At 40.0% G+C, this 12,032-nt stretch overlaps 1 protein-coding gene across 1 annotated transcript in view; it reads left to right on the top strand.

The window, feature by feature from the left end:
* The first annotated feature begins 949 nt into the window (after positions 1-949).
* si:ch211-250g4.3 (nuclear anchorage protein 1) overlaps positions 950-12,032 on the top strand; it is a 32,423-nt gene continuing 21,340 nt past the window's right edge. Inside the window, 4 exon segments of the mRNA XM_031789384.1 lie at positions 950-1,120; positions 1,613-1,686; positions 2,131-2,379; positions 5,873-11,907. Of these exon segments, the coding sequence (XP_031645244.1) occupies positions 1,665-1,686; positions 2,131-2,379; positions 5,873-11,907 (6,306 nt within the window). The 5' untranslated portion in view covers positions 950-1,120; positions 1,613-1,664.

Here is a 12,032-nt window from a genome sequence, read left to right as displayed (position 1 = left end):
ACCAGTCCCATCCATAGGTACACCTCTAATTGACTCAAATTATGTAAACAGAAGCTTCTAAAGCCATTAAATAATTTTCTGGAATTTTCCAAGCTGTTTAAAGGCACAGTCAACTTAGTGTATGTAAACTTATGACCCGCTGGAATTGTGATACAGTGAATTATGAGTGAAATAATCTGTCTGTAAACAATTGTTGGAGAAATTACCTGTGTCATGCAGAAAGTTGATGTCCTAACCGACTTGCCAAAACTATAGTTGTTTAACAAGAACTTTGTGCAGTGGTTGAAAAACGAGTTTTAATGACTCCAACCTAAGTGTATGTAAACTTACGACTTCAACTGTATATTGACTACATCCGTCTTAGCTCGTTCATTAATGTCTTAATTGAAATTACAGATATAGCCTCTTATCTGCTCGTCTTCCCCTTATGTCATAGTCAGTACATCGCAATTGTCAGTAGAAACCACATTTTTAAGCAAGTCAGCCATATCAGCTATGTTTTTTTAAAGGCAGCAACTTAGTCTGAATGAACTGTTTTGCTACCAGACAAGTCTCCGCTGATAACCAGGTGTAGCGGTGGTAAGGATTCACTCCATGGTGCTGAAAAGAAAGACAGCTTTATGTATTGCCCTAACAGTTTCTGTGCACCGTTGTTTACCGTTATAGTGCAATTAATTTAATGTTTAGTGTTGTGTTGTGGCTTTGCTGGCATGCCTCTAAAAAAGAAATGATGAGTTTGTCCCACCATTACATTCACATGATTATTTTGCAAGTTCTGGGTTGGGGACTTCGGGTTGTCTGGCACCATGCCAATCAAAGGGCAGAGATGGACCCCACCCTTATCAGAGAGGGCCAGACTAAGGGCAAGGTGCGTATTAAGATATTTTACCACCCCTGCGTTGCCTTCCAACCAATCAAACGGAAGCTCACTTTCTGTTACATTTATCCACCTTCAAATTAAGTGGACACCAATGGTGTGGAAAGAGAGGATATCAAATGTATATGAAACCTCTGCCTATTTGCTTTCTCTACTGATCTGGTATGACTGCAAAACATACACCAACACCACATCGGACAAGTAAACGGAATAAATTCTACTCACAAATCGGTGACTACTAAGGTGAGTTGTTGTTTTAATTGACTCAGATAAGATACTATATACTTTATTGGTACATTCTAGATGGAAAAGTGTCTTCTGCTTTTTCCCCAACTCCTCTGATATGACATACTGTAGATTATCTACCAATACACCAATATATTAAATATTATTTTCTATAAAAAATGTGTACTACAAAAAAAACTGAATCAAAACCTTATAGAGAAAATTCAGGGACATACAGTAGGAGGACAGAAGTGAGAAAGTTGTTCTTTGAAAAAAAGAAACAGTCGAAAACGCCAGGTCTCTAAAGGTGTTATTTTTTGGCATATCAATATGTTTTGTAAATGTGAAATTTGAAACCTATTTCTCATCTTGTCGTGATATTTTTGTGTGAATCATACTTATTTATATATGAGTATACATATTTGGGGTGTATGCACGCGCGCGCGCCTGCCTGCGTGCGTGTTCAAACTGAGTTTGATAACATAAAGCCACCTTATCCATTTCAACCAGGCCAGTGATCTCATGGACAGCAGCCCTCTAAGGAACATTGGAAGAGACAAACATGGCAAAATCAAGAAACCACGGTACAATTTGCGTTCTGCAAAACAGTATATACTCTTTTGCTCTTCAGGATTGAGTTCTTATTATTATTTATATATATATATATATATATATATATAAAATAATTCAGCCATCATTTTCTAGTGAGTGATAAATTATAGTATTATATTATTTTCAATGATTAAAAATGAAACTATAATTCTATTTTGTGACATCTTTCGATATGTGTTTGTGATTAACAGTTCACCCTTGGCATGTGTGTGCATTGAATCATATAATAATGACATCTAGAGCAAGTAAAAATGACAATTTATTCAGTTTGTACTTATCAGGAGTCGCCTGTAACTATAAAAAATTGTATACAATCTTACAAAAATCTTAACCAGTTAGACTTCAAATAAAGCTACATGATAATTAATTAATTAATACATTCAGCAACTCATTGAAATTCATTTATTGAATCCTAGTGGGGGACTTCTTGGAGGAGTTCAGAGAGCAGATCATTGCGCAGGTGAGATTATCTGGGCCTATAGTAGACGCTGTGATCTCACAACATCTTATCCCAGAAGAGCTGGCACACCGCGTCCGTGCAGCCCAGACCACACAAGACCAGATGAGGGCTCTGTTTGAAGCCGTAGAGAGAGAGACACCACAAACCAAACTTGCATTCCATCTGATATTGAGACTGAAAGAGCCTGAACTCATGGACAAGCTAGGTAAGATTAATTCATTTTTAATCTTCGGTCCACTTTATTATAAAATTGTTGGAACATTCTAGGCATGCTCTTCACCATAAATGTATCCGCCATAAAGTTGTTATTAAACGAACAAACAACACTGTTTTTTTTTAAAGAAGACGAGCAAGATTTTGTTGACGGCGGTTTTTAAGTTAATTTCCAGCAATTCTAAACTTTTTATCATGAGGTGTAAAGAAAATATTGCTGTTTTAAAGAATGTTTCTGAAAATTCTGAAATGTTTATACAAATTTCATGCAATTCTACAAATTTTGCCATGGATCAGTGATCTTTTTTGTTGTTGTTGCTGTTTTACAGCTAATCTCCTGCAATTCTACCCATTTTGCCATAGGGTGTAGAGAAATCTTTGCAAATTTAAACAGGGGTTGGAACCGGTTCAGGGAACAAAACCTAAAACCGGAAAATAGTAAACATTTTCGAGGAACGAAACAGAAGCGGGCATGAAAGAGATCTCTAGTGTTCCGGAACAGAAACATTATTTTAAAAGCATAGGAACTGGTTAATAATGTTCCAAGCATTTTTTTTTCAGTCCCTCAAAAAACTAAATCAAAGCCCATAAACAAGCACTCATTCTGTCACTCAGAAACGTCTCCTTCCAGTTTCGGCCTACTCGTTTTCTAGGCTAGCTAAGGATACTATAGTTATCACGTTTCACGTTGGATGTATTACCTACAAAAAGGTAAGACGTGTTTTAAATTCCAGCGTTGCTGGGAACACAAACCTGTTAGCTATCTCTGGTCCAGGGCGTTGATTTAGCCTTAGCGTTGAGCCAACTCTCAGACGTTCAAAGTTCCTCCATATTAGCTGCTCCTCCGTAGGTATCTAGCTAGTATATATAATTATATATATATAATTCAGTGAAGTAATGATAGGCCGACTAATATCGTAAACACATTATAATGCACGTCAAATCATGATGCCCAGCACTTCAAACCAAGCCTCAACCATTCCAGTTACATCTCGCGCCCTACACTTGTCTGTCCATCAAGCATGTTAAGAACTACCTTGCCCGTCCATGGAACGCTGCTCTATCTGCACTGATTAGTGGACTAATAATGAGCTAAATGTAAAAACAATGTCAATTTCACAAATACTGGTTCCTTGTCAGAATGAAATGATAAGGAAAATTATTTTGGTTCCAGCCCCTGGACAATTTCCTGCAATTCTACACATTTTTCCATGACTTATGCCATGTAATATTACATCTGTATTGGAGTGACAAACAAAATCAATGACCTCCCTGGAGGTGGGGGTCCTTGGTCACCTGCCCTGCATGCCTGGTCAGTATTTGGCCATGATTACTACAAGTTTCGATAGCTGGCTAGACTAACTTAGGAATAAAGAAATTGTTAGCTGACATGGCTAATTGAGTAACTGTCAGTGACTGATATAACAAGATAAAAACTTCTCATAAACAACCATATTTCGAAATTGCACCTTATATTCTACTATGCTAACTCTAAATAGTAAGTTGAGACTTCAATATGTCCCCGCCCCAAAAAATAAAGTACATTTTTGCATGTCTACTTTGGGTCACGACCCATACTTTAAAGGAGCTATATGTAGAGTTTTTGAATTGTAACTGCAGAAAATGTCCATAATATATCTGCAGTAATACTGGAAGGATAGTGTGGAGAGGGGAGGGGGGGGGGGCAATGCAAAATCACATTCTAAAATGCAGACTTTCTATTTGACAAGATGGGAAAACTGCACTTTCTCTCTTCCATCGGCATCGCTAAGAGGCGTGGTGGTCATGTCCTCCTCGAGCACAACGAACAATGGCAGCCTGTGGAAAGTGGCCAATGTAGAAATAGTTTCCTGGTTGCAAAAATGTCCTGCTTGCTAAAATTCTACACTCTTCATATACATACATTTCAGTTTATGTGAGAAAACAATACACACTGTTCAATACATACCATCCAAGAAGGCTCAAGGTCATTACCCACTGATAAAATGACGTCAAATCACGTTATATCTACAGTTGCTTTGATTGGACTCAACATCATACTTTCAAAATCTTAGCTAGCTGTTATCATCATGAATCAAGCTAACAATCTACTGGCAAATCCTTTTCAAGCCTTGTCATATGGAGAGAAATTGGACATAAACATACACAACAAGACGGAAATCGCAAATTCAACAATGAGTAGTTTGGAAGGAATCAGTGGCTAACTGCAAGCATTGCAATGCAATCACTAGCCTTAACGGTCTTTTTTCCAAGCTTAAATTATAAACATTCAACATTGGCCATGCTCTCAAATCTGACTTCAGTGAGTTCAAGACAACTGGGAAATCGGGGGAAAAACGCAATCCGACTGGGAAAATACATTTCCAACTCGGAATTGTAAGTCGGGAACTCGGGCCTCTTTCTACAGCCAATACTTGTTTTTTTCCCAGTTCCCAGTTGTCTTGAAAGCATCATAAATCCAGAGAATGCCAGACTTTGATGACAAAGTTTCATGACAAAATTTGTCCACGAAGGACCGTCGCGCAACCTTCCTGTTCAAGTGAGTCCAAAAATGTATTTGTATGCTGCTGCTATAATGATGTAATATGCCAGAGAGATACTGTATGAATACTGTAGCTAAGAAAGTAATACTAAATGTATGTTGTGTAGTAAGCTGATAGTAGCCCATGTGCCTCACCCTAATAATTTGGCCTATTTTCCCCTCTTAATTTCGCCTACTGTTCTGACTTGGTGGTGCACATGTAGTCTAGAACCACTTTTAGAGAAATGTAATCATCGAATATTTTAAGAGCTTTCATTGTCTTCTTTATACCCCCGTTATTTATCCCACGGTTCTGACTTGGTGTACAGGGAGAATGCTATAAGACCAGCCCATGTTCTGAATTCTGTCACTGTACATTTCAAAAGTGCTGAACAAATACTTATATTGACTACATCCGTCCTAGCTCGCTCATTAATGTCTTAATCGATATTGCGTATTGCCTCTTATCCACTTGTCGTCCCCTTATGCCATAGTTTGTACATCTCAATTGTCAGTAGAAACAACATTTGTTTAAGAAAGTCAGCCATATCAGATATGTTTTTTTTAAGGCAGTAAATGAGGCTGAATGAACTGTTTCGCTGCCAGAAAACGCTTGGCTGGTGTAGCAGTGGTAAGGTATTGGGACTCCTGTTGGGGCTCTGCGGTTGGGACAGCTTAAGGCCCTAACAGTTTGTGGGCACTGTTTGCCACCGTTATAGTAGAATTAATGTATTGTTTAGTGTTGTGTTGTGTGTGTGTGTGGGGGGGGGGGCTAGTTGTTGTTGCAATTCATCTAGCTTCCACATGGGTGAGACATTCTGCATGTAGCACCTTTAAGATAGGCTGCTTTAAAGTATGGCCAGGTGTTCTTTATCTGAAAAAGTGCTCACCTTTTTATAAATGCTATGCTCACTGGTTTGCTTTGAGAAAACTCTGATGTATTGCTCTTCCTCACCCACAACAGAGCAGAGACAACGAAACAGTAAGATGACACAGACAGGATTGGATCAAAGGTATGGCGATACCACAACATTAGAGGATAAGACCACACCAAAACTTGGCATACAGACAAAAAAGGAATCTCTTAAGAGACGAAGACAAGAAACAATGCAAGCAATTGAGGAGATTGAAAAACTTTGGGAGGGGTCAAGAAGGGAGAGAAATGAAACTAACTACATGAAAGCAAAGATTAAGCAACAACAAGAGGAAATAGAAAGGCTAATGGCTGAGAAACAAGAGCAAAACACAAAGATGGAGCTGATGAGGATGGAGATCCAGAATGTGAATGAAAAACTGAAACAGAACATGGAGGAAATAAATATAGAGAAAGACGAAATACGACAAATGTGGGCTGATGTCCAAACAGAGAAAGACATTCTGGAGAGAAGACACAATGAGACCATTAACGAGAGACAGAGTTTGGAATTGATCAAGTATGAGACATTGAGAGCAAAAGAGGAGATGGAGCACTGCAAGGAAACAACAAAACAAGAGCAGGAGAAAATGGAACAGATTAAGGCTGACATTCAGGGACAGATAGAGGACATGGAAATAAGAATTGCAGAAACCAATCAAGTGAAAGAAAAAATGGAAGCGATGAAGGCCGATGTACACAGGGAGCAAGGTCAGCTGGAGACAAAAAGAGATGACATTAAAAGACAAAAAGAACAGTTTGAGCAGATTAAATGTGAGATAAACAAAGTAAAAGAAGAGATGGATCGAAGGTGGTATGAAACGGAGAAAGAAGAGCTTGAGCAGAGAGTTAGGATCCAGCATGAGAAAGAGGAACTTGCCAACGTAAAAGCTGAGCTGCAGAGAGCTAAAGAGGAGGTTGATCAAAACAGGGAGAAGACGAAGCAAGAGAAGGACCTGGTCAACAAAATGAAAGCAGAGATTCTTCTAGAAAAGGATTCACTTGAGAAGGACAAACAAGAAACATTACGAAAACAAAAGGAGTTGGAGCAGATCAAGTATGCAATTCAAATGGACAAAGAGGAGATTGAGCAAAACAGAGAGGAAGCAAAGCGAGAGAATGATAAGATGGAACAGAGGGAAGCTGAACTGCAGAGACAAGTGGAAACGATTGAGAGAAACATTGAGGAGACAAAGCAAGAAAATGACAGAATGGAAAACGTAAAAGCAGAGATACAGAGAACGAAAGAAGCACTGGAGAAACAAAAAGATGACACCAGGCGAGTGAAGGAGGAAATGGAGAAAAGAAGGTATGAGACTGTCAAGGAGGAGCTGGAGCAGAGAGCTGAAATACAGAGACAGAGAGAAGAAGTGGAAATGCTCAAGTCTGAAATGCAGAAAGCCAAGGACGTTGAAAAAACAAGAGGAAACCGAGAGAGAGAGGAAGCCAAAAAGTGGAGTGAAGAAGTAAAGCGACAGAGAGATGGGATCAAACAGTTGAGAGCTGAAGTTCAGAAGGAAAAAGACAACGTGGAGAGGAAAAAGCAAGAGACAATGAGAGAGAGACAAGAATTGGAGAGGATTCATTTTGAAACGCTGAGAATGAAAGAGGAGAATGAGCAAAGCAGGGAGATCACAAGAAGAGAAAAGGAGCAAATGGAGCAGATGAAAGCTAATATACAGAGACAGATAGAAGATATAGAAGAACAAGTTACAGAGACAAAACAAGCAAAAGACAAAATGGAAGAAATGAAAGCAGAGATACAGAGACAACGTGAAGATTTGGAGAGTAGAAGGGAAAAGACAGAGAAAGAGCGAGAGCATTATGAAGAGGTTAAGTGTGAGATAATTCAATTGAAAGAGGAAATGGAAAGGAAATGGTGTGAAACAGAGAAAGACGAGGTGGAACAGAGAGCAAGAGCGCAGCAAGAGACGGAAACACTTGAAAGGTTGAAGGAGGAAAAACAGAAAGTGCGAGAGGAAATAGAAAGAAACAAGGTGGAAACGCAACGAGAAAGAGAGAACCTAGAAAAAATTCAAGCCCGTGTGAAAGACGAGAAGAACATTGCAGAGAAAATATCAGAAGAGGCCAAAATAAAGAATGAGGACTTAACGGAAATGGAGCGTAACCTTCAGGAAGAAAGGGAAGAGATCGAGAGGAGCAAGCAAGTCACAAAGCAAGAGAAGGAAGAGATCGTAGAGATGAAGGCTGAACTCCAAAGACAGATGACAGAAATAGAGAACCGTGTGAAGGAGACAAACAGAGCAAAATATGAGGTGGATCAGGCAAAGCTGGTCATACATAAAGTGGAGTCCCAGCTGAAAAAGCAAAGAGATGAGGCTGGAAGAGTAAAAGATGAAATTGAGAAACAGAGATATGAAGCAGTGAAAGAAGAGCTTGAGCAACGAGCTGAAATCCAACGAGAAAGAGAAATGTTGGAGAAAGTAAGAGACGAGATACGGAGAGCCGAAGAAGACTCCGAAGAAACGCAGCTTCGGAGCAAAAGAGGGGACTTACAAAAGAAGATGGATGAAACAAAGCAAGAGAGGGAGATGCTTGAGCAAATTAAAACAGAGGTTTTGTCAGAAAGGGCCATGTTGAAAAGACAAATCCATGAAACTGCAAGAGAAAGAGAGGACTTGGAATTGCTTCGGTGTGAGACCCTGAAGAAAAAGCAGGAGCTTGAGAAAAAGCAGGAGGAAGCTGTCAAGGAAGAGCTTGAACTGAGAGCTGAAATGCAGAGAGATAGAGAGGAGATAGAGAGAACCAAGAAGAAAATAGAGAGGGAGTTAAAACAAAGCAGGGATGCCACAAGTCTAGAGAGAGGCGAAGTGGAACGGATGAAGGTTGAAGTACAGAACCAGCATGAGGAAATGACTAGATCCATTGAGAGGACAAGGCAAGCCAGAGACGTGATGGAACAGATGAAGGATGAAATTCAGAGAGAAAAACAACTTTTGGAGAGAATAAGGGAAGAAACAATAAGAGAGAAAGAACCCTATGAAACGGTCAAGGATGAGCTAAACAGAGTTAAAGAAGAGATGGAAAAACTCTGGGACGAGGTACAGAGGGACGAGCAGGAAGAGAGAGCCAAACTGCATCGAGAAAATGTGGAGCTGAGTAAGAGAATGGAGGAAATTAAGACAGAGATTAACCAGATAGAAACAATTAAATTTGACCTAGAGAGACAGAGAGATGAGATTGAAGCAAGGATGGAGAAGACAAAGAGAGAGATGGACAAGCTGGAACAAACGAAGGCTGAAATACAAAGACAGAAAGAGGACATTGAAAACAAGATGACAGAAACAAAGAGTGAGAAAGAGGAGATGGAAAGGATCAAATCTGAGATACAGAAGCAGAAAGAGGAAATTGAAAACAAAATGCAACAAGCAGAGACAGAAATGGATGAGCTGAAAAGTGTGAGGGAAGATATTCAGAGGCAGAGACAAGAGGTCGAGAACATGATGCAGAAGGCCAAGAGAGAGATTGGAGAGATGGAACTAGTGAAGACTGAGATGCAAAGGAAGAAAAAGGACCTTGAACAGACGATGAGAAAGACTAAGAGGAAAAAGGAAGAAATGGAAAAGATGAAGGATGAAATAGAGAGAGCGGAAGAAGAGATGGAACAAAGAAGGGAAGAGACCAAAAGGGAGAGAGATGCAATTGCACAGGCGAAGGCTGAAATAGAAAGAGCAAAAGAGGAACTGGAGATTCGTCTGGAAGAGGGCTTTAGAGATATTGATGAGAAGGAACAGATGAATGCTGAGATACAGAGATTAATCCAAGAGGTAGAGCGAACCAGAGAAATGGTACGACAAACAAAAGTGGCAATGGAAAACAGGATGGAAGAAAGCAATATGGAGATGGGTGACAAAGACAGAGTGAATGCTGTAATCCAGAGGTTGATTCTAGAGGTGGAACAAACCAGAGAGGTGTTAAGAAGGGTGAAAGAAGAAATGGAACTGAGCAAGGGGGAGTTAAAAGGGGAAAAGGACAAAATCAGACTGATGAAGACGGAGACACAAAAAAGAAAAAAAGAGCTGGAGCAAAGGATGGAGAAGATCATGCGAGAGAGGGATGAGTTAGAACTGGTGAAGTCAAAGATACAGAGACAACGGGAAGAGCTGAAACAGAAGATGGAAGATGGAAAGACTGAGAGTGAAAAGATGGAACAGATGAAAGATGAAATTGAGAAACAGAGATATGAACAACGAGCTGAAATCCAAAGAGAAAGAGAAATGTTGGAGAAAGTAAGAGACCAGATACGGAGAGCCGAAGACAATTCCGAAGAAATACAGTTTCAGAGCGAAAAAGGGGACTTACAAAAGAAGATGGATGAAACAAAGCAAGAGAGGGAGATGCTTGAGCAAATTAAAACAGAGGTTTTGTCAGAAAGGGCCATGTTGAAAAGCCAAATCCATGAAACCGCAAGAGAAAGAGAGGACTTGGAATTGCTTCGGTGTGAAACCCTGAAGAAAAAGCAGGAGCTTGAGAAAAAGCAGGAGGAAGCTGTCAAGGAAGAGCTTGAACTGAGAGCTGAAATGCAGAGAGATAGAGAGGAGATAGAGAGAACCAAGAAGAAAATAGAGAGGGAGTTAAAACAAAGCAGGGATGCCACAAGTCTAGAGAGAGGCGAAGTGGAACGGATGAAGGTTGAAGTACAGAACCAGCATGAGGAAATGACTAGATCCATTGAGAGGACAAGGCAAGCCAGAGACGTGATGGAACAGATGAAGGATGAAATTCAGAGAGAAAAACAACTTTTGGAGAGAATAAGGGAAGAAACAATAAGAGAGAAAGAACCCTATGAAACGGTCAAGGATGAGCTAAACAGAGTTAAAGAAGAGATGGAAAAACTCTGGGACGAGGTACAGAGGGACGAGCAGGAAGAGAGAGCCAAACTGCATCGAGAAAATGTGGAGCTGAGTAAGAGAATGGAGGAAATTAAGACAGAGATTAACCAGATAGAAACAATTAAATTTGACCTAGAGAGACAGAGAGATGAGATTGAAGCAAGGATGGAGAAGACAAAGAGAGAGATGGACAAGCTGGAACAAACGAAGGCTGAAATACAAAGACAGAAAGAGGACATTGAAAACAAGATGACAGAAACAAAGAGTGAGAAAGAGGAGATGGAAAGGATCAAATCTGAGATACAGAAGCAGAAAGAGGAAATTGAAAACAAAATGCAACAAGCAGAGACAGAAATGGATGAGCTGAAAAGTGTGAGGGAAGATATTCAGAGGCAGAGACAAGAGGTCGAGAACATGATGCAGAAGGCCAAGAGAGAGATTGGAGAGATGGAACTAGTGAAGACTGAGATGCAAAGGAAGAAAAAGGACCTTGAACAGATGATGAGAAAGACTAAGAGAAAAAAGGAAGAAATGGAAAAGATGAAGGATGAAATAGAGAGAGCGGAAGAAGAGATGGAACAAAGAAGGGAAGAGACCAAAAGGGAGAGAGATGCAATTGAACAGGCGAAGGCTGAAATAGAAAGAGCAAAAGAGGAACTGGAGTTTCGTCTGGAAGAGGGCTTTAGAGATATTGATGAGAAGGAACAGATGAACGCTGAGATACAGAGATTAATCCAAGAGGTAGAGCGAACCAGAGAAATGGTACGACAAACAAAAGTGGCAATGGAAAACAGGATGGAAGAAAGCAATATGGAGATGGGTGACAAAGACAGAGTGAATGCTGTAATCCAGAGGTTGATTCTAGAGGTGGAACAAACCAGAGAGGTGTTAAGAAGGGTGAAAGAAGAAATGGAACTGAGCAAGGGGGAGTTAAAAGGGGAAAAGGACAAAATCAGACTGATGAAGACGGAGACACAAAAAAGAAAAAAAGAGCTGGAGCAAAGGATGGAGAAGATCATGCGAGAGAGGGATGAGTTAGAACTGGTGAAGTCAAAGATACAGAGACAACGGGAAGAGCTGAAACAGAAGATGGAAGATGGAAAGACTGAGAGTGAAAAGATGGAACAGATGAAAGATGAAATACAGAGAGCGGTTGCAGAGATAGACCTGGCAAGGGAGGAGATACAAAGGGAAAAAAGGAAGATTAAAGAGGACAATGCAAGGAAAGAGAAGGTATGTACCGAATTATTGTGTTGCATATTTTTTACAAGATTTATAGGGCCAACATCCCAAAGATTGGTTGTCAAATTTGTTGTGGAAAAGTCTCTGATTCACACACAAAAATCTCTGATTCATTC

Source organism: Oncorhynchus kisutch, linkage group LG14 (assembly GCF_002021735.2).
Source record: "Oncorhynchus kisutch isolate 150728-3 linkage group LG14, Okis_V2, whole genome shotgun sequence".
Taxonomy (NCBI): Eukaryota; Metazoa; Chordata; class Actinopteri; order Salmoniformes; family Salmonidae; genus Oncorhynchus; species Oncorhynchus kisutch.
This window is presented reverse-complemented; position numbering and strand designations above follow the sequence as displayed.